We start from the raw sequence: 26111 nt of genomic DNA on the forward strand, positions 1-26111 counted from the left end.
GATTTACCTGATAAGTGTAAGAGGTCATAGACTCCTTATCCAGGATTCCTCCAATTATACCACACTGTCTCAGAAGACCAAGATAGAATAAGCAATAACCTACTTTTTGCTCAACATAAAATGTAACGTGGATTTCTTGGGGTTCAGACAGTTGGGTGGTTAAGAAAAAATGAAAACAATTATAAACCTAAAATCTAACAATGCAAATCCCTACCTTTTCCAAAGGCTCAGGGAAACAATGAGCAGTGGCCTTCAAACCACATGCAGGGGATGGGTTTAAGTGGGGTATGATTCACACCAAAATGTATCTCTAAGGTGCAAAGAGATTTTAGACCAATCCCTTCCCTTGCCCCAACCCTCCCCCCAAAAAACCATACTTTTTGATTTTTATTATTATTATTAATATGGTTCTGCTTTTCTATTACAAATGGAATCTAAATTTCCTTATGAGCTAAGGTGTAGATAATTGTGCTTGCTGTTGCCGACACCACAGGTGGGGAACTGGTGTCCACTTCCCTGGGATGGATGGAGCCTGCTCAAGAGAAAAGAGACAGTTCTAGCCCCAGGAAGTCTTCCAGTGTATCCCTAATCCCCTTTAGCCAGATACTGGGACCTTCTTTGGCTGTTCCATTTCACTGTGGGGGAGGGAAGTTCTGATCTCTTGTGTTTTGTTTTTTTTTTTAATTAAAAAATGTTCTTTTTTGGAATTATATTTTAATTTAATATATATGCATTTTTTTTTGTAAACAGTCTCACCAGCGCTAAGTTGAAAAATTAAAAACCTGATGTCTCCCCCCTAAGTTAAAAACCAGTGTGCAGCATTGCACCTACCCAGCTGCCATCCCCAGGCAAGCTCAACTATGTCTCCTGGCCAGACATAAGATTAATTCTCAGTCTGTTCTAACCTGATTAGGTTTCAGGCTATGCAACACTGAGAGTCTTTGTGACCTTTGACTTCAAGGAGCTATTTGCTGTCTTACCAGGCATCCAAGGGAAAAGCCCCGGGGTGCTGAATGAGACCCCTGTGCAGCCCCTGGGGGTTGAGCCCACAGACTGAACCTTGGAGAAAGACCCTCCAGCCAGCGATGGCCAGAAGTCTAAACCCTCAGAGGTCTGCTTGTGACTTCTTATCCCTCTCCCTGCCAACCCTTTCAAGGTTATTGCGATGAAACATGTGAAACTACTAAGACACTACTAAAATCTTCAACCATCCCTATGGCACTTAACAATGTTCTGCATAAACCTGGGTGGATTGTAGGGGAAAAGAGAAGAGGAAGAACTGAACCAGCAAGGCTCAGATTTCTGACTCCCTTCTGTAAGATCTCTGATCAAGAGCTATTGTGGCCTGAAGTCTATCAAAGTCATGTCTGTTTTCAGGGCTCAGGTCATCCAGACCTCGACTGTCATCCTCCTCCTCTTCATCTTCATCCCGACTCATGAAAGCCAGTTCGTTCTCATAGCAAAAAGAGTTGGTGCTTGGGAGCAAAAACTTATTTTCTACCAAGTCCTTGGCACTGCAACGGGGTGTGGATGGGACCTCATAGGTTTTGTGAAAGTGAGAATAGTCGATTTTATATTGGTTTTTCTCCTCAAACAGGACGGGCTCAAAGCGGTGACCCCAGAGGATCTCATTGGCCAGGTAGGAACTCCTGGCCTGCGTGGTCATGGCCGTGGCCTCCACCATCCCTTCCAAGATGACCACGATCTCAAAGTCATCAGTTTCCAAGTCCTGTCGGCTGATCCCAAACAGGGGGCTCTCCTCATCGATCTCGTGGAGGATAGTAATAGGGGACACCAAAAAGATGCGGTCAAGACCTTTGTCAAAGCCGACATCAATGTCGATCTGGTCGAGGGGGATGTACTCCCCTTCTTCTGTGACCCTCGGCTTGATCAGCTGAGCTCTGACGTGAGCCTCCACGATGTGACTCTTCCGCAGGTTCCCCACCCGCCACATAAGGCAAAGCTTCCCATCTCTCATGGCTACCACCGCGTTATGGCTGAAGAGCAAGGTCTGGGCCCGTTTCTTGGGCCTGGCCATCTTGGCCATGATGGCCCCAATCATGAAGGAGTCTATGATACAGCCAACAATGGACTGTACCACCACCATGAACACGGCAATGGGGCACTCCTCCGTCACACAACGGAGGCCGTAGCCGATGGTCGTCTGCGTCTCGATGGAGAACAAGAAGGCGGCCATGAAGCCGTGCACCTGCTGGATGCACGGCTTGTAGTTCCTCTCGTCCGGGGATTTCTCCATGTCCCCGTGCACAATAGCGATGACCCAGAAAATCACCCCAAAGAGCAACCAAGAAACCAAGAAGGCAAGAGAGAAAATCAGTAGCATATATCTCCACCGGATATCCACACAGGTCGTGAACATGTCAGCCAGGTACCTCTGAGACTTGTCATCCATGTTGGCAAACTCAATGTTGCACTGACCATTCTTTTTGACAAAGCGGTTACGACATTTCCTGCGTGTGTGGATTTTGCCATTGCCAAAGCCATTGGCTCCTGGCATTGTGGCTAGATGCAATCCGTCTTCTTCGGAGGATACTATACTATAAGGGTTGACCCTCCCTGCAGTCATCCCTGAGGAACTGGCGTTGTGGGCCGGGGGGGTCCCTTGGATCTTTGGACTCCCCCCTGTCCCTGATGACCCACTGGGGCCCGCTCCTCTCTGAGAGAAGTCCAAAGTTTTACAGATGTGGCCAGCGCTCAGGTCCAGTAAGTTGGGGAGAGTGCCTGCAACAAAGAGACAAAGGCTGCAGTTAAACATGAATAGAATATAAACCAGAGTACAAGAGAGACTGAATCAGCTTACAGTGATGGTAATGGCGGATGTGGGCAAGATGAGGGGCCAGAGTGGAGCTGAGGTTCATACATGCACAAGCTTAAAACATTCCCCACTATAGAATGTAAGCTCCTCAAAGGCCCCTCTAATTTAACCAGACTTGCCCAGGAAATAAAGAAACTAATCTAAATATTATAAAGTATTTTATTCACAACAATCTTAAGGCAGGGAAAGAGCATGGATTATTATCCCCATTTTACAGTTGAGGGAACTAAAGTTTAGAGTGGTGAAATATCATCTCCAAGATCATAGAGCTAATTACTGGGGCCAAAGCTACACCTCTGATCTTCTAATGTCACAATCAATGCTTTCTCCACTAAACCACTTTATGATTAACCAGAGGCAAATCCAGGGCTATAGACCCTCCTCTTCCCAAGTCTTCCATCACTCCAACCACATCTTTCTCTCTATCACTATACACACTCACACATTATTATTATTATTTTTTTTTTTGCTGAGGTAGTTGGAGTTAAGTGACTTGCCCAGGGTCACACAACTAGGAAATATTAAGAGTCTAAGGTTGGATTTGAACTCAAGTCCTCCTGACTCTAGGGCCAGCATTCTATCCACTGTGCCATCTACCTGCCCCTACAGTTTGTACTTTTTTTATGTGCTAAAATCACACAGGTATTGCCTTCTGAGGCAATATACAATACAGACTCTTTGCACATGTATGCCCATCTTCATATATGTACATACATATATACATACAGATACAGATACAGAAGAACTCGATGGAGCTTGAATGGTAAATTCTTTTTACAAGAGACTGACAACAGGTATGGTTATAGAGTCCTTGAATGTCGGGGCTTAAAGAGACTTTAACGCTTAGTGCATGACTTAGAAGTACCCTAAGAAAACAGAATACAGAATTTTACAATCAAAAAGGACCTTTAAAATTTTTTTAATAGATGTGATTTCTTTTTTTTTTTACTTTTAGTAGTATTTTATTTTTCCAAGTACATGAAAAGATAGTTTTCAACATTCATCTTTGTAAATTTTTTTGTTCCAAATCCCACCCCACCCCCGCATCAACAGCAAGCAATCCAATATAGGTTTAACATGTGCAATTCTTAACAGACATGATTTCATTAGTATTGACTATTTCTAGAGAGTAAACTCTTTTTACCGATGCAGATTGGCACTTGCATTGTTGCCTGGTATTCTGAGAAGGAAAATGACTTGTCCAGGATCACACAGGCAAGTTGTGACAAAGATTATAGTATAATTACTATAATATTCTGTTTTTAAGAAGGGATTTTGGGACAAACAAAAAAATAGAAGAGGGTGAAGGGCCTTTATAATAGAGAACTGTGGGACAGTTAGGTGGCGCAGTGGATAGAGCACCAGCCCTTACTTCAGGAGGACCTGAGTTCAAATGTGGTCTCAGACACTTCATACTTCCTAAACTGTGTGACCCTGGGCAAGTCACTTAACCCCAATTGCCTCAGAAGGGGAAAAAAAATAGAGAACTTTGTATGTCAGATGTGGAAGTTAACCATGGCAATCATCCAGTGGGTATTTTACACCTTTTTTGTACCATGGACCCTTTTGGCAGTGTAATGAAGCTTATGGATGGATTTCTTCTCAGGATAATACTTTAAAAATAATTGTAGGAGAGGGGATGGAGGGAGGGTAAAAAAATTGGAAAAAAATTTGTAGAAATGGATGTTAAAATTTTTTCTTGATATGTAACTGGGGAAAATACCATTTAAAAATAAAAATAATTGAAGGAAATGTTAAATTTCAGTTATACATTAGTAAAAACAAAGATGTATTTTTCCCATCCAAGTTCATGGACTTCTTGAAATCTATCCATGTACTCTTTGTCTGGTTAAGAACGTCTGATTTCAATTTCCTCAGTTAATGGAGGAGGAAATTCAGGCCTAGAAATGGAGTGTGGCTCACCCAAAGTCACATAGCAGGAGCAGAGGTGAGATTAGAAATCAGGTCTCCCAACTCCTTCTAGCCTGCCCTTTTTTTCTGCATCATACTTAACAAACATGGCTATTTCTTTAAGGAAGACACAGACTCTGCCTCCCAAGTTTATTTCCTGACACCTCATCTCTAGTGTTTCCCTCTTGTTGCCGGGACAAATTAAACTCCTGCTTATCAGGGCTTGGCTGAGGATATCTGAGCACGAGGGTGAACTGTGTACGTCCTACCCCAGCTGCATGGCCTGGCACCAATTGACAAGTCTCCATCACATGGGCCTCACCAATTCCTGCCAGGCCCTTTCCCAGACACGTGCCCATTGACATCACTGGGCCCTGGGGCCCCAAAGTCAAGGGCAAGGACCTGGAAAAGCCTTGCAGCTCTGCTCCAGCTAGTGAAATTACTGGCCACCTTCTGCTCAGTGATTCGGTGTGGGACAAAGGGAGGAAACAAGGGCAGGGAAGGGGTGGGAAACCTGGGGACAGCTCATTGACTCAATTCCTAAGAATATGTGATAGCTGCAATCCCAGTAGGGTAAGTGGCTAAAACAGCTTTAATTACAGATTTGGTCCTAGCTATTGCTTTCTCCCATTTCCACCCCCAAGCACCAAAGCTGTTTAATTAGGTTGGCTGGGCTGAAGCAGAGCTATTGATTCCTTGAGTTCAGCTCCATGCCCTAGGCAGTGACTGAAGCAAAGGACAGAAGCTGTCTCTCATTCCTCTTCCCCTCCCCATTGGGTACCTCACTAAATCTATGGAGCTGTTGCAGATGAAGACCTAAATGGTACTTATATCTGAGTGCAGGAATCAGGATCCACCCTTTCAGTTCAACACACACAATCTGATCTAAACTTTATTATTATTATTTTCTAAAGTTAGTTTTTTGATGTCTACAGTTTTGACTTCATAGTCTTTCTTGATTATCATCTCCCTCTCCAATTAGCATATGTGACCACATGTGACAATGTATACCACATTATGCACCCATAGTCCCTCACCTCTCTCCTAGGGAGCTTTTTAAAAGGAACTTTTAAAAAAATCTCTTTTCTGAAGTCAAATACAACTTTTATTATTTTTTAAAATAATGAGGGGAAATCACATCTTTTCTCTGGGTTTCAGTTTTCTGACCCATAAAATATCAGTGTTATAATGGATGAGGTGTTCTTAAACTGAAATCTATGAACTATATACATACACACATACATGCATATATATTTACACATATGCACTTGTATACTCTATACAAATTCATAAGCTATATAGGCATCTCTATGCATGTAAAATTTATTTCTTTTGCAATCCTATCTATATATTTTACTTTGCACATTTAAAAACATTATTTTGAGGAGTTCATAGGTTTCACCAGCCCGCTAATGGGTATCTAGAACACCAAAAAAAAGTCATTAAGAATATTTTTCCCAGATAGCTTGTAAAATCTTTCCCAACACTAACATTCTATGTTCTAGTTCCTTTCCAGTTCTGGCATTATGTGTGCTAAGGTCTCTAGCAGAGCTGATATTCCATGATCCTTTTGTTTGATATGATGATGGTTATCTCCTGGGACCAAATAGTTCATTCCTATTATTTGCCCAGGAGTCTGAGGACTATGAGCTTAATCTCCACCAGGCTGAAGAGGGGAGGTTGTTGGCACTTGAAGACAGGAGGAGGGGGTTTCTATCAACCTGTCCAACCTGTTGGATCCCCTTCTAACCAATCAGATGCTACAGCGGGGGACTTCCTCCTGTAATGTGGTCTGGAAAGTGCTCTCTAATAGAAGTCCCCTTCACTGCTGTGGTAAGAATATTGGAACATGAATAGAATTGAAGAGCTATACTGCAGACATTGGAGCAGTACAGAACCATAGGACCTATAACTGGAAGAAACCTTAAGACATGATGGGGTAACAGATGCCAAGTGGGCACTATGGAAGATGTCTAATACAATCTCTCATTTTCAAATGAAATTGAGGATCACAGAAGTTGAGCCATTTGCCCCAAATTATAGAGATATAGTGATGAACCTACTTTTACTTCAAATACATTGATATTTTCAATATATATATTACCCCCCCCCCCCCCCCCCCGCAATACTGAGTATATAACATCTAAATTACTCGAGGGCCTGGGAAGGTTGTATCTCATCACTTTCCCCAGTATCTTTGAATATTCAGAGGTCAAGCCACTAGTACTGACCATGAATCTAAATGGGCTTTTCCTAACCCTAGTGGGCTTCGTGTGGGCTTCAGTTAAAATTTACTGACCCAGGCAGGTCTCTGACCCCAATTCTTTGCTACTTGTTTCCCCTAGCTCCTCAGGGTTTTCAGTGACAATCTATGAAAGCTAAGCTCACTTTCCCCATTAGGACATTACATTCAGATATCTTGGGATTGTTGGGATCCCTGATCATTTGATTCGGCTCACAAATTTCCACCTCCTGTTCTCTTTATCCTTGTCATATTGTCCAGCCTTCTGCCTTATTGCTCATATAGTCGATAGTCTATATATGGTTCCATATAAAGTACCTTATAGTCCATCCAGTCTGACTACCTCATTTTATAGGTAAGGAGTCTGAGGCCAAAAGAAATTAAGATGGAAGGATTTGAACATAAGTCCTTTATTCTAAACACTTCCAGATTCTACATGACTTATCCAAGTTCACATAGGAAAGAAGGGACATAGTTGAGATTTAAACCCAGTTCAACTGGCTGTAATAGTCTAATGACTATCTCCTAAGACCAGTAATTTCATTCCCAACATTTGCCCAGCAGCCCGGGGACCATGCTGCCTTCTATGTGTTTACATATACCTAATCATCAAATTATAGCCTGGAAAGGAAATCACACAGTAATTTAGGTCATACTCTATCTTCAAGTGAAAGCTAGAACGCTAGAATCTGAAATGAAGGAACTGGAAATTAGATTTGAGTGGTGTTTAAAGCTCTCCCAGCCGGGCCCCAGTGACCTTTCTAGATTTAGTATGTATTGCTTTCCTTCCATCCTCATTCAATATGGCTTCCTTGGTGTTTCCCTGTGTACCACACCACATCTGTTGTATCAGTGACTTAGCAGAGTAGGCCCCTCACTTCTGGACTACTCTATCTTCTCACCTCTGCCTTTTGAAATTTCTGACCCCTTCTTCCACATGAAGTCTCTTTTGCCCCGCCCTGCTTCTAGTGCCCTAGCTCCTAAACTACTTTGCATCCTTTAAAAAAAAAAAAAATGTGTTCTAGGTTTTGCAAGGGCTAATGTTGCAGAATTATCTATGCATATGTTTCGAAAACTAAAAAACTTTAAATAAAAAAGGGGAAAACATGGGTGGGGTGGGGGGGTGTTCTCCTTTCTGGGAAAAAAAATGTAGGTTCCTTGAAGGCAGGAACTATTTCATTTCTTCTTTGTATTCCTGGTACCTAGCACAGTGCCAAGTATGTGGTAGACACTAAATGCTTGTTGATTAATTGATTCACTGAGCTCAGGCAGATGGGGGGCTTTCTCCTTGAAGTCTTCCTGCCAAGGTGACTTTTCATGGCCCATCTCCATAGCCCCTGGGCAGGAAGGAAAAACCTCTGTGGTCTATTAGTGCTCCCTTACATACAAACTCTACTTACGGCAAGCTCAATGTTATGATCTCACCATTGGGGCCAGGGGCAGAGGCCTGGTCACAGAATGCTGGAGGGCGTTTGGCCCTGGGCCAGGAGGATGACAGTCTCCGGTCTGCTTTTCTGACAGGTTGGCTGGAGGCAGAGCCTGTCCCTCGGTCTGGGACCCCACCAAGGGAGTCACTGACTGGGAGCGTCAGGCGCCGTCTCTGCCTAAAGGAACACCATTGGGTTGCAGGTTTGGAGGGCTCAATGGCCTTGAAGGAAGTCCACTTTGTCATCGTGGGGGCTGAGGCCAAAGCAGGGACACTGCTCCTTTGTTCTGGGTCAGTCAGGCTGGACCAATAGCTATTAAGCACTAATGAAGTGATGGACAGCTGGGGTTGGGGGTGCTCCAAAAGGTTCAGACAGTCCTGCCTGTGCAGGACAGAATTATAATCAAAAAGAGACAATGGAAACTGGAAAGAAATCTTCCTTTTCCCCTCCCTCCCTCCCCCTCTCCCGTTCTCTCTAACTTCTGTCCCCAAAATAGAGGTCAGGAAAGACCAAGCCATGATGTGAGGAGAGAGACATCCCAGAAGGCACTTGATAATATGCATATTCATCAATAGGGAGGCCTGCCCTTTTCCAAGGGCAAAGAGGGTCCCTTTCAGCTTAGGTGATGATGACTCACTAAGTACAATTGTTCTTCTACGATTAACTTCACCATAATGGTGAAGAGTCTCCTTATGAAGGCTGGTTGAAGGAACCAGGAGTCTTTATGGAGAAGAGAAGAAGAGAAGATTCAGGGGAGAAGTGATAGCTAAATTCAGGTATCTGAAGGGCTCCTATTTGTGAAAATAGGCTGCTTTCACTTCTAGCAATATGCTCCTATGTGGAGGAGATGAAAGACTGTTTGGCTTAGCCTCTGTGAACCAGGCAGGAAGCAATGATTCCTCCTTTCTTTCTTTCTTTCTTTCTTTCTTTCTTTCTTTCTTTCTTTCTTTCTTTCTTTCTTTCTTTCTTTTCTTTCTTTCTTTCTTTCTTTCTTTCTTTCTTTCTTTCTTTCTTTCTTTTCTTTCTTTCTTTCTTTCTTTCTTTCTTTCTTTCTTTCTTTCTTTCTTTCTTTCTTCTTTCTTTCTTTCTTTCTTTCTTTCTTTCTTCCTTTCTTCCTTCTCTCCCTCCCTCCTTCTTTCTTTCCTTCTTTTCTTCCTCCCCCCTGCCTTCCTCCTTTCAATTCTTCTTTCTTTTCTTCCTTCCATCCATTCTTCCTTCCTTTTTTTCTTTTTTCTCCCTTTTCCTTTCTTCCCTTCCTTTATTCATTCTTTGCATTTTTTCCTTCCTTCCTTTTCTTCCTCCTTCCTTCCTTTTTTAAATTTTAAATTGGAGATTAGGGTAGGAGGGGAAGAAAACAAATGCTTATCAGTTGAAGGGGAAAAGAGAAACAATGAACTCAAATAATATATTTAGATCTGAAAGCATCCTTAGATGCTCCAAGTCCAGCCCCATCATTTCATGCATAGGAAACAGAAGCTCATCAAGGTTAAATAAATTTCCCAAGATCACATAGAAAAGATCTGAGGCAGGTTTTGAAATCAGAAGCATCCTGACCTGAGATCCAGTACTCTGTCCCTTACATCATCTTGTTTCTTAGAATCAATAAAACCTCTGAGTTGGAAAGTACCTCAAAAACCATCTAATGCAAACCTATATTTAGTGAAGAATCCCCTATGTAACATAGCAGACAGACGATCATTCTGGCTTTATTTGAAGACCTCCAGTAAGGGAGAATAATACACTATCTCTCAAGGCAGGCCCATTACACTTTGGACAGCATCCCCAAGAACAACCACTGCTGTTACTATTTGTTTTAAACCACAAATAGAAAATAACTAAACTCGTGTGTGTGTGTGTGGTGTGTGTGTGTGTGTGTGTGTGTGTGTGTGTGTGTGTGTGAGTGATTATAGGGATTTAATACAACAAGGACAGACACAACAAATGAAACATAGGTCAGAATCAGCAAACCACCAATCATGAAGAAAATAATGAAATGCCAAATATACACATCCACACAGAGGGTAAGAACAGCAATATACAATGTTGCTATCTTCAAAACTGATTAAAAATAACAGCAACAATAACCATCATTACAGATAAAAATAACATACTTGACTGGTGGCCAAAATAGTATAGTATATTAAGATTGGATAAAAACAAGAAATAAAATCATGGAATGTGAGAGAAAGAAGGGACCTTTAGGAAGCATCCTATCACCCCCTCCATTTCACAGTTAGGGAAATTGAGAAATGTGAGAGAACAAAAAAATTAATAAAAATACTATTCATTATTATCATCATCAATATCATTATCAAAGATGATTGTTGGTTGAAAGGTATACCTGCTCAAGATCCCTAGAAAGCATATGTGTATAGGAATATAGCTACATACATAGGAACACACAACACATACAAGTATATATAACACGTGTATGAGTATCTGCACCTATATTGTGTATATAGGTTATTATATCCATTATAATCACTATATACAATATATAAACATACATATATGTGCCTATGTATACATAAAACCTACATATACATGGAATATCCACAAAATTTTAGTGCAATTTTAAGACATTTGATGGGGCAGCTAGGTACTTCAGAGGATATATGTGTGTGTATATACATACACATATAAATATATACCACCTATATTACATATGTATACACACATACACAAATGCACATATACAGATACATATATAAGTGTTTATTTACACATATTAACATGTGTTTATATACAAAAAGACAAGTAGGTGGTGTAGTAGTTAGAATACTGGAAATGGCAAAACACTCCAGTATCTCTGCCAAGAAAATCACAAACTGGGTCATAAAGAGTTAGACATGACTGAAATTACTCAACAACAAAAGTGTGTACGTATATGTGTGTGTGTATATATATGTATATGTATATATATACATATATACACATATGCCTAAACAAAGCTATTATGTAAGCATTTTTATACATGCACCTATATGTTTTAGTCTCACAGTAATACGGATAGAATGCTGGATTCAAGGCAGGTAGGTATAGGTTGTATGACCATGGACAAATGTCCTAGTTTCTCTAAGTACAAACTTAGGCAACTCTCAAGCACAGTATAGTTCAGAGCAGATACTATATGTATCATTGATAAGATTTCTTTTATAGGTAAAGTTTGAAATCCTTGATTAATGACATGCCCAATATGGAATACATAATGTAAATTATATAAGATGTGAGTCTGGATGGACCTGTAATTTCATCAGTTTAGAGAACTCCTAGTGAGGGACCTCCCAAATCAATACAGAGAGCTACCAGTTTTTCAACTTAGAGAGAGTTTACATATGTGTGTAAATGTAGATTATATATGTGCTTATCTGTCCAACTCTCTGTCCATCCATCTGTCTATCTGCTGTTTGTTTACCTATCTCTATAGTTAGTTATTATATAGTTTATCACTCTAGGTGGACAGGAACTGTCCAAATAAAAAGCGGAATTTTCAGACAATGAGGATATCTATACCAGTACAGATTGGTCTTTTCTTTGCAACTTACAGTCTTAGCAAAGTGCCTAGAACACTGAGAAATTATTTGATTTGTCCAGGATCCCACAGCCCATGTGACAGAGCTGGACTTGAATACCAGTCTTCCCAGATGTGAAATCAGATTTTTAACTGATATTCCACATGACTTCTCAGATATAAATCTATTTGTATATGTATATATATATATATATATATGCATGCATATATGTATCTGTATATACCCATAGGCTGTTCACAAAGTCCTACTGCAGTTTTTAAGCAAATAAATAACTTGTAAAAGCCATTTAAAATCATTAAAGAACTTTCTTTTAAGAGAAAGCATTCAGATTTAAGTGACTTAAATCTTGCTAGAATCACACAGCTAATAAATAGCTAAGACTAGATTTGAACTCAAGTCCTAGGGCCAGTGATCTATCCACTGCACCACCTACCTGCCCCTGTCAAAGAATTTTGATGACTTAAAATGCACTAAAACTTTGGGTTCACCCCATGTAGATGTATATCATACATGCACACATGTATATGCATATGAATATTCCTGTGCATATATACACATATTGCATTATACATATAACAAATACATGAAATATTTAATACACTAATAATTATAAATAGCATCAACAATAGCTTAGCTTATACTTATAAACTTAAAAAATGCTTTATGTACATTTAATTGATCTTCATGACAATTCTTGAGGTAGATAACACAACTATTATTTTCTCCATTTTACAGATAGGAAAACTGAGGTTCAGCAAGTTTGGAACTTGTCCAGGGACTTGACAAAGCCAAGTGATGATGTTAGCTCTCCTGGCTCCAAAGCAAACCTTCTACCAACTACTCCAAGCTAGTTTTTGAGATATTAGGGGTAGATCTATATGAGATATAGATCCCATAAGCCTCTAACATTAACCATTGCTTGTTATGTTGCACATATGCCATTCATTTGATATTGCAGAGTCCTTTTATATTTTATATATATACATATATATACATATACATATATATATATATAATAGGTGACATGTGAAACATAACATCTGATTCTTTAATATACTACAAATGAACAATAGGTCATTTAATTTTTTTTAAATTTTTTTTTTTACAAAAGCAACATCAAGTATGACTTTAAAGCCTTAGGAAAGTCAACAGCCCCAGCAGGGACAATTTGTACTTAACTTTCATCCCTGTATTCTTGAGGACCTTGATTTCCATTTGGGGCTCCCAGTCCCACAACTTAGGACCACCTCTCAGCTCAGTCTTCTACTTCAGGAAATGCATGAGCCCAAGTTTTTCCTTCTCGAAGCCTGGATGATTTTGGTTTGGAGAAGACAAGGGATCCACTGGTATTTGAGCTGAGGTGTGTCTTGCCCTCCCACCCTGTAGGTGGGAACTGAAAGAAGGTGCCCCAACCAGGCTCTCCATGTGACTCCCAGGGTGAGGTGGGTGTTGTCACATTTTAGATGGTGACTAGACTCAGGAAAAAGTCTTCCAAATAGGAAAATTATTAAGAAGTTCTGTGGTGTAGAATGGCCAGGGAGTTATAGCTATTTTCTGAGAAACACCTAAGATGACATCAGTGTTAAGTTTGGGTTCCACACTGTAGAGTAATGATAAATACTTAGTTTGATCTCAGAGGAGATTGGGTACCAAAATTACAAGTCTTTAGATCCCTTCCATTCCTAATAGCCAAACTTCCCCAGAATAAAAGTGAGACTGCTTTGGAATCTAACAGTATTTGGCATTTATATTATTAATTCATCAACAAGCATTTATTCAGTGTATATTATTTGATGGGGCAGTTAGATATCATAATGGATGGAGTACCAGGCCTGGAGACAGGAGTTCAAATATGGCCTCTAATATTTTTTAGATATTATAAGACCCTGGGAAGATAATTTCATCCTGTTTACCTCAGTTTCCTCATCTGTAAAATGAACTAGAGAAGGAAATGGCAAACCATTCCAGTATCTTTGCCAAGAAAATTCCAAATGGATCACTAAGAATTGGACACAACTGAACCAACTGAACAACAATAAATATTAGGAACTAGATATCATCCTGGGAACTAGAAATGAAGAAAACAAAAGGCAGACAGTTCCTACCCTCAAGGAGCTCACAATATAACTGGGGAAGGAAAATATGAACTTGAAACCAGGTAATTGGGACTGAGGGAAGAAAGACACCAACTAATTGGGGCATCAGAAAAAGCTTCATGTTGAAAGTAGCTTTTGAGATGGGTCTTAAAGGGAAGTAAGGATTTCTAGAGGGAAAGAGTAATGTGAATTTCAGGTCCGAGGAACAGAGAATGCTAAGAACACTTGAATGTGTCATATGAGGAACAGTAAGAGAAGTCTAGCTGGACTGTAGCATAAGTGAATGGAAATAATGTATATTAACACTGGAAAGGTAGGCTGGAGTCAGGCTGTGAAGACCTTTAAATGCCAAACAGAGGAATTTATGTTTAAATTATTGAAGCAATTGGGAACTGCTGGAACTTATTGTAAGAAAGAGTGTCATGGTTAGACCTACATTTTAGGACAATTCCTTTTGCAGCTACGTGGAAGATGGATTGGAATGGGGTCATACTTTAAAATCTACCAATAACTTTAGGTACATTTTCTCATTTGATCCCCACAACAATTTTGTGAGACAGTCCCTTCAGATGTTATTACCCTTCAGATAACATTAACTTTATTTTACAGATGAGGAAACTGAGGCACAGAGAGATCCACAGACTCACAAATTTTGAGTTTGGAAGTATTTTAGAGGTCATGGAGAGGTCCCAAGATAGCTCAAAGGTTCATAGGAATTAAGTGACCTGCCCAAAGTTACCCAGGTAATCAGCAGCAGAGCTAGGATTATCTACTTTTGATCAAGCCCACTTTGCACCATACCTCCCTACCTGTTTAAGTGACTGTGCTCACATAGCTAGTTAGTGAAAGAGATGGTTTCTCCTCATTCCAAGGCCAGCACAATGCAGCAATGCCTTCCCAAAAGATAACATACTATGAAAGAATGTCATAAACAACTGATAAATTCAGGCTTAGAAATAAAGAATTCCCATCAGAAATAACATGAAGAACAACTGTCAGAGAACCAACCAAAAGATGACCCTGAAGGATGCCTTATATTACCTAATTTATTATGTCCAACTATTTGGGGTTTTCTTGGCAAAGATGGTGCAATGGTTTGCCATTTCCTTCTCTGGCTCATTTTTATAGATGAGGAAACTGAGGAACAGTGAACCCTTATTTAGGGTCACACCGCTAGTAAATGTTTGAGGTCAGTTTTGAACTCAGATTTTCCAGGTACAAGATTTGGGAAACATTTTAAAGTTTGTTCCTCTGGTGGTATTAACACCAGGCACAGAGTTTTCCATCAATTAATAGATATTTATTGCATTTACTCTACTATTGCATATTTCTTTAATGTTTACAGAGTTTCCTTGGCTATAACCATATAAGGTAGGTTGTATAGATGTTATTATGCTTATATTACAGATGAGGAAACTCAAGTTAAGTAACTTTCTTAAGATGAAACATCCAATCAATTCTGATGGACGTGGCTCTCTTCAACAATGAGATGATTCAAACCAGTTCCGAATGTTCAGTGATGAAGAGAGACATCTACACCCAGAGAGAGAACCATGGGAACTGAGTGTGGAACACAACATAGCATTCTCACTCTGTTGTTGTTTGCTTGCTTTGTGTTTTCTTTCTCAATTTTTTCCCTTCTTGATCCAGTTTTTCTTGTGCAGTGAGATAACTATAAATATGTATACATATTTTGGATTTAACATATGTTTTAACATATTTAACATGCAATGGACTACCTGCCATCCAGGGGAGGGGATGGGGGGAAGGTGGAGAAAATTTAGAACAGAAGGCTTTGCAAGGGTCAATGCTGAAAAATTACCCATGCATATGTTTTGTAAATAAAAAGCTTTAATGAAAAAATTTTTTTAAAAGATCAAACATCCACTAGTGGCAAAAGTTGGATATATGTCCAAGTCTTCTGACTTAAGTCCAGTACTCTCTGTAGTATAACACAATGACTTTCTGCTCTAAACCGTGCTCCACACTAGGTGTCATGAACTAACCAAGCAAAGAACCAAAAGACAATGTTCCTGTTCCCTAGGAGCTTATATGTAGTTGTGGCAAATCATATTATGTATAAGGTAAGACACATTCCAGGATTGAGATTTGGATAAGGCCTTATATTTTATCCTTTAGAGGTAGACATAAATGCTCATAAAAGTAAAGATTTGCCACTTTTTTATATAGAGTGGCAGAGGTGGGTTTTTGTCTAAGATCTCTGCATTCCAAATCTAGTACACTTTTTTGCCAGACCTGGCTGCCCATGAAAAAAAAAAAGCTATCATATTAGAGTGTATGGATTAATTACCAAGTGAGAGGTACAGACTATACATGCTGTGAGCTCAGAGGAGGGAGGGACTCCTATAGTCTGCAGTGATCTGAGGAAGCTTCATAAAAAAGGTATACCTTGAATTGGAACCTGAACCATAGGTAGGATTCAAAAGAGGAAAAGGAGGGCATTCCTTGAAAATGTTTGAGCAAAGGGCAGGAGATAGAGAGAACACAAAGTACCTTTGGTAAACAAGGAGTGGACCAGTTCTGCCACTCTAGGATTCCATTAGGTGAGCAAGGTGGGGCAGGATTGAGCCTTAAAGATCCTGGCTCTCTTGGAGAGCCTCTCTGGCCTTCAGCTCTCTCACATGGAAAAATGACAGGGGGCTGAAGAGAAGGCTGGGGTGTGAAGGTGGGGATTGAACTAGATGTCATCCAATAGAGAGAGTACCAAAATGCTCTTAAATTAGGTCCTAAAGAATGGATAGGATTCAAAAGGATGGAAAAAGATAGTATTACTTGAGGGAGGGATTATTTAAACAAAGGTGGAGCTAGTACAAAATGTCTTTGGTGACACTGGAGTGGAACAGATTGGCTACTCTAGAAAGGTTCAAATCCTGCCTCAGATGCGTATATGTCTGTTATGGTTTTATAAAACAACAACAACAAAAAAAGAATTAAAGCAAAATAATATCACTAATAATTGATTTTTTTTAGTGCACCAATGGCACAATGTTGCATTTATTTCCTTGCTAGTGAACTTTTAGAAGATTTATTTTAAGGTAAAAGATTTGCTGCATGACTGACTATTTATATTGTTCCACAGTTCCTGTTCTGTTTGTATAATCTAATTTCACTTATGAATGAAGGAGTAAAGATTTATGCATACACTTCTTCACATATGTGTTCCAGTTCAGAATTCGTCAGTTAAATCTTAATAAATATTTCAGTCAGATTAAAAAAAAAAAAACTTGCTTCTGTGACAAGGGCAAATCACTTTGTGTGTGTGTGTGTGTGTGTGTGTGTGTGTGTGTGTGTGTGTGTGTGTTTCCTCATCTATAAAATGACTGGTTTAGATTCAGTGGCCACTAGGGTCCCCGCCAATTCTAAATCTATGATGTTATGATAGTTGTATATGTAAAACATTATGTAAATTCTATGTTTTTATTGTTCCCTTCCTTCTTTAAATCTCAGAGACTATTCCCTGTGGTTGTCACATTCCTCCCAACCCCTTGGACACATGGAAACAGTTGCTAGGTCCTCCTCCTTCAGTATCCTCTTCTTCAGATGAAAGGATGGTGATTTATTTCACTTTGCCTCCTCAATCCTATTTCCAGCTGCTTGGGCTGAGAGCACAAGTGTGTCTGTTTGCAGGATTGCATTGGATAGTTGAGACAGCACTGGTTACAGTAAAGGCCTTGTTATCAGCCTGATGGGGGAGGATGTCCTGGGAGCTAGAAGTGACCTCAGTTAATTCCAATGGTCTCCTTCTTATCAGCATCTCTTGTCCTCCCGATGTGAATGAAAGGCAGTGATTCACTGCCTGTCAATCATTATTTCCTTCCCCAAAGAGCTGGGTAACAAATCTGAGCTATTGTAAATGGTACTTCAGAAATGAAACTTAAGAGAACCAGGGATGTAAGGGGTCTTCGGACAACGTAGAGAACATGAGAATACAGCTGGAAGGGGCCTTAGAGGACAGAACACAAAGATACAGCTGGAAGGAGCTGTAGGGCATAGAACACAGAATAATAGAGCTGGAAGAGACCTTAGGACATAGAACACAAGGCTACAGCTGGAAGGGGCCTTAGGGCATAAAGCACAAGAGTGTTGGAGTTGGATGGGGTTTTAAGGCATAAAACACAAAGATACAGTTTGAAGGGGCCTTAGAACACAGAACACAAAGATACATCTGGAAAAGGCCCTAGGGCACAGAACAATGATACACTGGAAGAAACCTTAGGGTTTAGAACACAAGAATGTTCGAGCTGGAAGAGGCCTTAGGGCATAAAATACAAGAATGTTGGAGCTAGATCCAGGAGCCTTAGGGCATGGAACACAGATAGTGCTAGAAAGGAGCTTAGACTATAGAACTGGGAATGTCAGAAAAAGAAGCGGTTTAAGACCATAGGATATTAAAACTAAATGTAACCATAGCATATAGAACTTAAAATGTCAGAACTGAAAGAGAAATTAAAAAAATAAAATGTTAGGACTAAAGGGGACTTTATAATAAAAACCTAGAATGTCACAAGTTGAAGGGGACTTAGGCTGTAGGATATGAGGCAGTGATATATGGGACCTTAGAATATACAACCTAGAATGTTGGAGCTAGAAGGGCATTTAGAATATAGACCTGAGAATGTCATCACTTTAAGAGAGATTAGCATAGTGATTATTAGGGTTGAATCTTAGTTCTTCCATGTGCTTCCTGTATAAGCTCAGTCAGGCTCCTTAAGTTTCTCACCTGAGTTTCTTTATCTGTAAAATGAAGTTGTTGGACAGGATGTCCTTGGATATCCATGCCAGCTTCAAATCTTTGGTCTTGTGTTAAATGTATGAACAGAGAATCCAGAATGCTAATTTATATACCTATAACACATTCACATATTTTTCTCACAAATCCCATGAGGTATCATTATCCCCATTTTATAGAGATCATGAGTGGCTAAATGACTTGAACCCAATCACACAACTAGCAAGGCTCTGGGTCAGAATTTGAACCTGGATCTCTTATGATTCTTACCATTTCACTGCAGTATTCATGTTTTATAAACTTGAAATACAGAAAGTCAGACAAGAAGAGATCTTTGGACAGACAACAGAGATTATATGTGGATCATGTAGGTAAAAAATCAGATGTGTAGATTCTTTTGAACATATAACACAAGACAGGGCTTCTTAATCTTTTTCCAAGAAAAGTTTTTATCCAAGAAATTTTTACATTACCTCAGGTATGTAAAATAGGTATATGAATCAAACATTTACTGACAATAAATCATAGTTCTGTGCCCACCACATTCAATTATGAAACCCCATATGGGGTTGTGAACCACAGTTTCAAAAGCTGGACAATTGGCTATATGCATAAAATGTTGGGAAACATCTTGAAGCTCATCTCTTCCTATTCTTGACCCTTCTTCACTACCACTATTATACAGTTGAGGAAACAGAAGCCAGAGAGGGAAGTAAGCTAACCAATATCACACAGTAAAACAGTGGCAAAGATGGGACTGTTGGTTCCCTGAACCATTTTTTTTTCTGAAATATTCAAGCTACCTCCTAGGAAATAACCAGATTCTAGCTAGGATTATTCTGTTCAGGCACTGGCACTGATGTGAATGGATAGTTTAAAGATTGGGTGATAGATAGTTGAAATATCTAGGTTTCCCACTGGCAAAGTGCTGGCTTTTCCCACCCATGCCCATGATAGGTGTGGAGCAAGATATTCTAGACACATTATAAAGAAGGCTGGCTTAATTTACCTTGTAAAAAACAACCCAAAGTAATTAATGGGCAGAAATACTCAGGGGTGATGGGGTGGAGAGAAGAGATTTTTCTATTTGCAAGATTTGTTTATATGAATCATAATTCTGGCTTTTCTCGAAAGTATATCCAGTTTCACCACACCCCTTTCCTTTAGATACAGTATTGGGAAGAAAGAAACCACCATTTTTAGGAAGGCTGCTTGGCAGGTGATGAACAAGGACCACAGATCAGGGATCATAAAATGAAGATCTCTGGGAAGGTTGCTCTGGGGAACAGGTTCACATACCTTAGGAATGTCCTTCCATCCTTTATATAGGGGAATCATAGATATAGATGAGATCTCAGGGTCTACTTGAGACCAATTTTCTCATTTTATACATAGGAAATTGGAGGCTCAGTGATATTATTTACTTTGCTCAGATTCACACAGTAAGTATTTTGCCCATCTTGAATGACATATCCAGTGCTTATTCTCTGAGAATATCTTTGTGGTGGTATTTTTTCTAGGGGTGGAGTGTGTATGGGGTAGACATTATTATTCTTGGATTACAGAAGAAAGGTATAGAGAATTTAGTTGATTAGTACAGGATCATATAGCAGCAACAAATGAGTCTAGATTCCAACTACTTGACCAGGCTTAAAAGTAATTTTCTAAAAATTATTAAGTCATAAGCCCTCTTCTTTCTATCACCTAATGCAAATTATTCCCTCTCTGTGATACATAGGAAAATCCACTTGTCTAGGAGTTAGGGGACTTGGGTGTATCACTCAATACACAAACTCATATTAAAGTCCTACTCTGTTCCTAGACCTACTGGTCTAGGTGGTGGGAATACAAAGACCAAAATAAAGCAATTATTATTATTCCGTTGTTTCCAACTCTTTATGATTTCATTTGAGGTTTTCTTCACAAAGATACTAAAGTAGTTTGTTATTTCCTTTTCCAGCTCATTTTAAACATGAGAAAGATGAGGCAAACAGAATTAATAGGATCACACAGCTAGTAAGTGAAGTTAAATGTGAACTCAGGAAAATGAGTCTTCAGGACTCTAGGCTTGGCACTCTATCCACTACTTTATTTAGCTGCTAAAGTAGTGCCTGCCCTTAAAAAAGCTAATATTCTACACAGACAGTATGGACCAAGTTTGTCTACAAAGACAGAAGAAGATAAGAGGAGGGAACCATCCATGTAGGCTTAATGGTAGTCAAGAAGGACTTTGTGGAGGAGATGAGGATTGAGTTGAGCCTTGAAGGATGGATGAGATTTGAATATGTAAAGATGAGAATGAGTAATGGTGTAGATGTGGCAAAGTACCAATTATATCCTTTGGAGAATGAATATCCTAGTGCTGCTAGAGAGGGGGAAGAAAAATTAGGAAAGAAGCTGAAATTAGCTTGAGGCAATAGATTAGTATCAGGTCAAGAAGAATCCTGAATATCAAATTAAGAAATTTAGATTTTAGTCTGTTATACTTCTGTATCAAAACCTACACAGATAAGTGTGGTTTGTCTATGATTATATATCCTGACCCTCACTTTGAGAAGCTAAATGAGCTGACTCTGACCAGTAGAGCAGGTGTTTGAGTCCTTCGAGGCCCCAAGTCTTCATCCTTATGGACAGAGCCAAAGAAGGGGTCACTAACTCAGTAAACGATCTTGAATATGTCTTTTTCTTTTTCTGGGATTTGATTTCCTCTTCTTTAAGATGAGGTGATTGTTGTGGAAAATAGCAAAGATGCCAAACTTATGGAGCAGTTCACAATTTAATCCACAAAACTTTAGATTAAAATGTAATCAGGATTTTTTTTTACAAACATGTCCAAACTTTATTTAAAATGACATTTTAAGTTTAAAGTTACTAAACAAGTCACAATGAGAAATAAAAATGATATATTTAACTAAATATAATCAAATAGAACACAGATAATGTTAGCATGTGGTTTTCTAAGTCAATGTGCACCTGCAGAGATCTTTATATATCATTTAGCAATCTCTGTCTCTATTTGTCTACATCAAAATCATATGTATATCACTAAAGTGCCATGATTCCATGCTCCCAAGTTCATAGATTAGTCTCTTATTCAGGAATCCTGCACTCATTAACCTGTTTCTACCATTGACATATCTGGCAATCAAAGTGAATACAAAAGAGAAAATTTTTTATAAATCCTGCCTTGATTTCTTTTAAAGTCTGAGGAACCAGGACTACTCATCAAGCTAACTACTGCTGATATCATTTGCTATCTATCATAGAAAAACACAGTGCAGACTTGATTGTGTTTATACTTATTATGATACACCAAGTGACTCACACAAAATTCTCAATTATCCATAAGAATGGAGGAGACCATGGCATAGAGAATTCCCAACCCAAGAGTTGCAAAACAAAACAAAACACAGACTAGAATTCTACTGCAGAAATCTTTAATATAATTTCTTTCTTAGAAATTATTATAGCTTTTAGAACAGATTAGAACCATCAACTTAATTCAAAAAAGTCATTAATAGCCACAAAAATGACAAAGAAACTTTTATATAGTATTGCTAATATTAAATTTTGACCATACCAAAAGTTAAAAGCAAGAGTTCCTGTGAAAAGGAATATTTTAAGATGATCTGATCACATCATGTGAAGCTATGGGTGTGGGTATTTATTTTAATAAAGTTTCTTTCACAAAGAGGGAAATGAAATATAATAAAATCATGCACTTTTTTGATGGAAAAATTTTATTTGGTTTGGCATATTTTATGGGCTACTTCTTATGACAGTCAGATACCTTTTAATCTTCCTTTTCAGAAGCTGACCTTCCCATCCTTGCTAGAGTAGCCCCTAAATGGCTCCCCTATCTCCTGCTCCACAGTTTTTAGAGTGGGGTTCTTTGTTTGCTCAGGCACCTTTAATAATTCTCCCCATCAATGCAGAGCAGGAATGATATCATGGAAAGAGCAATGGGTTTAAAACCAGCAGAATGGGTTCCAGTTCTAGCTGATGCTTATTAATTGTGTGAACTCTAATTTGTTGGAGCTTCAACTTCCTTGCTTGTAAAAGGGGGGAATAAAACCTTATACAACCTTCTAAATAGAGTTTGTCCTTTGAAACCCTTTAAATACTATAAAAGTATCAAGTTTTTATTATTGCAAAGTCTTAATTCCTTAGTTTGCTTAAATTAAAAGAAAATAAATAAATAAAAGTTAAATAAAATAAATTAATTAAATTAAATTTCAAAATTCTTCCTGACCTGATCCTGATTTACTACTCCAAGATGGTTTTAGCTTCTCTCCTACTCTTCCTTCCCCATGCTCAGCCAGGCTGGGCTATTTATTCCCTAAAAAAACACACTTGGTACTTATCCACATCTACACCTTCATTGATATTTATCTTCACATATTTGAGCCTCACCCATCCTTCAAGGTTCAACTCAATCTTCATTTCCTCCATAAAGCTTTTCTTGACTATCACAGGTCACAGTGATGACTTCTTTTTAGCCCCTCCAGGAGTTGTATCCATATTTGGCCCATCGTACCCAAGATTGTATTTACTTGTCTACCTAGTCTTATCTTGCCCCTTTTCTGGAGTTCAGAGAACTTTATAATTGCTCCTCCCACCTCTTTCTAGTTTTTTCTACCTTATTCTCCCCTACTTCTTCTTCAACGAACTCCTGAAATTTCTCAAACGAGACGCTTCATCTCTTGACTCAGGACATTTCCATTGGTTGTCCTTCATGCCTGGAATGCTCTCTTCTTATCTCTGCCTCCAGTTTTCCTTCAAATCTCAACTAAAACTTCATCTTCTATGGGGAGTTTTTTCTGTTTTCTCTTAATTCTAGGTAAGTATCCTTAAGGACTCATGTTGAGAAGCTCTACTTTGGGGGGAATGGCCCTAACCTAGAATGGGAAGTAGATTTCAGTAACATGTTTGAAAGAGTCTCATGATATTCTTTTGGACGAGATACTGAGATGTGAGTTAAGGAATGGTAATAATATTAGGTAGATTTGGAACTGAATGAATGGTCTGACTCAAAAAATGATGAATTGAGGTCAACCTGGAATGCTCCACGAATCTATTCTTGCCCCAGTATTACTAATTATCCTTACCAGTGGTTTGGATAGATACACAGCATGCTGATGATATTAGCAGAAGGGAGGCATAGAAGTACAACTGAAAGAGTTTTGGCTTTGGAATTAGAGGACTTGGGTTTGGATTTTATCGTTAGTGTTTACTTCTTAGGTAACTGAAACTTCCTAGGTGTCAATTTACTCATAGTAAAATAAATGGCTTGGACTGAGGTCCTTTCTAAGTCTAGATTTATTAACATTGTTGTATGGAAGAGGAGTGAGACTGATCTTTTGCCTTGGAGGAAAAAAGTAGGAGCAATAGGTAGATCATAGATTCAGAAATGGAAGGGAAATTTAAGGTCATCCTGTCCAATGCTCTCATTTTACAGATGAGAAAACTAAGGCACAAAAAAGCTAAATGTTTTACTCCTAATCACACAGCTATCATGAGGACTAGGATCTGAACTCAGAACCTTGGATTTTGAATCCAGTAGTCTCTACATTGTATCATGTTATCTTTCAAATTTAGCTCAATGTAAGGAAACTTGCTAAAACTCTGAACTCTTCAAAAGTAGCCTTCAGGGATATACAGAGTTTTCTATCACTAGAAGAATAGCTCCATCAGAGTCAGGTCCAAGGACCACCTTGGAGCTGGTCAATCCAATGTAACCATTCTAATGTTTCTAAGTCTTAAAGAATTCTCCTCTGTCCTCCTTATTTCTTCCTTCACAAAGCAGCTTTAAAGCACAGGATAATGGTTAAAGAGGGCATCAGGAAAGTGGGATGGGGGCAGGGAATGCAGTGATTAGTTAATTTTCTTTCTTCCAGAGCCAGAGGGAGTTGGCTGGCAGGGAGAAACCTTGCTGCTGTCAGATACTCCACCAAGTGGGTAATCAACCCCCTGTGGAAAATCGAGAGCTCATGACATGCATTTTAAGAAACAGTCAGAGCCAAGTCAGCTGAAAAACCACAACATGCCCTGAAGCAATTGAGATGTTTAAAAAGTGGTCCAAGCCACAGCAATGATGCCCCCATGTCCCTCCTATCAGAAAATTCCAGGGCAAGTTTTGGTGGTATCATTATCATCATCATCATCATCATCATCATATTTACAAAGCATTTTTAGAATTGCAAAATTTGTGTATGTTATTTCATTTGGTCCTCACAATAACACTATGAGGCGTACATTCTTATTATCATCATTTTACAGATGGAGAAACAGGCTAATTAAGGTTAAATAAGTTGCCCACAGTCACACTGCTCATAATGTTTGAGCCAGTACTCAGACTCAGGCTTTCCTGATTCCAAGATCAGCACTCCAAACATCTAGCTAATCACACCTGTACGGGGGTCCAAAGTTTGTGAACAAAACAATTTATAACCTTAACTCATATGCCCTTTCATAATAGCCCCTCGAAGGAGATCAGGAAGGGATTAATGTTGACAGATGTAGAAAATGGGACCCAAAGATGTTTGTCCAAAGTCACAGAGGTGACCATAGGCAAATTGATGCTTATAATCATAGTACTGGGCTTTTTTTTTCTTGTCATACTAACATTATCCCAAGAGCAGTCTAGGCAAATTTCTCCCCATGGTACCAGGCATCAGGGAGGAACTCCCCAGGGATGGCAAGTCAAGTTGCCTCCAGAATCATAATCTTGATTAACTGGAGAAGGAAATGGTAAACCATTCCAATACCTTTGCAAAGAAAATCCTCCCTCCAAAAAAAAAAAGTCAGACATGAATGAAAAAGACTAAAATAACAATAGCTGTATTTAAGCATTTGGAAGCTGTTTAAAGGCCAGTTGTGCTATTGAAAGGAGTCTGGCTCTCTAAGTGACATTGGGCAAGTCATTTAACTTCTCTGAGAGTTTATCACTTGGTATGCCTGAATTCATAAATGATTTCACTAAACTCAGTTTCCTCATCTCTAAAATGGAGAGCTTTGTCATTGCCTACTCAATCTCTTTCAAAGGACTGTTAGGGTAGGACAAATGTTTAATGGATATGAAAGTGCACTAGAAAGTTAAAGATGCCCCATAGATATGAAAGATAAAAGCAATAATGTTGGTGCTGCTGTTTGACTTATGTTCTGCCTGTTTCCAGGACCAATTGAATGACTGTGACCTTGGCTCAAGGACCTGGAATTGAAGGGATAACATGGTGATGTTAATGGGAAGATACTGAGGTCTGACAATAAGTTTGAGGTGTCGAGTCTTTCCTTTTCTTCTACTGTTTGGTATAAAA

The 26111-nt window shown here is 39.1% G+C and overlaps 1 protein-coding gene across 3 annotated transcripts in view; it reads right to left on the reverse strand.

Annotated features, from left to right (window-relative positions):
• Positions 1-666: 666 nt before the first annotated feature.
• Positions 667-26111, reverse strand: part of LOC141550519 (ATP-sensitive inward rectifier potassium channel 12) — a 132003-nt gene continuing 106558 nt past the window's right edge. For 2 of the 3 annotated variants that reach the window (XM_074281268.1, XM_074281269.1), the window contains one exon: positions 667-2742. In XM_074281268.1, coding sequence (XP_074137369.1) covers positions 1295-2587 — 1293 coding nt within the window. In that variant the 5' untranslated portion in view covers positions 2588-2742 and the 3' untranslated portion in view covers positions 667-1294. Of the gene's footprint in view, positions 2743-8414; positions 8824-26111 lie in introns of those variants that run through there. The other variant, XM_074281267.1, reaches the window with a different exon arrangement.

This window comes from Sminthopsis crassicaudata, chromosome 1 (assembly GCF_048593235.1).
Source record: "Sminthopsis crassicaudata isolate SCR6 chromosome 1, ASM4859323v1, whole genome shotgun sequence".
Taxonomy (NCBI): Eukaryota; Metazoa; Chordata; class Mammalia; order Dasyuromorphia; family Dasyuridae; genus Sminthopsis; species Sminthopsis crassicaudata.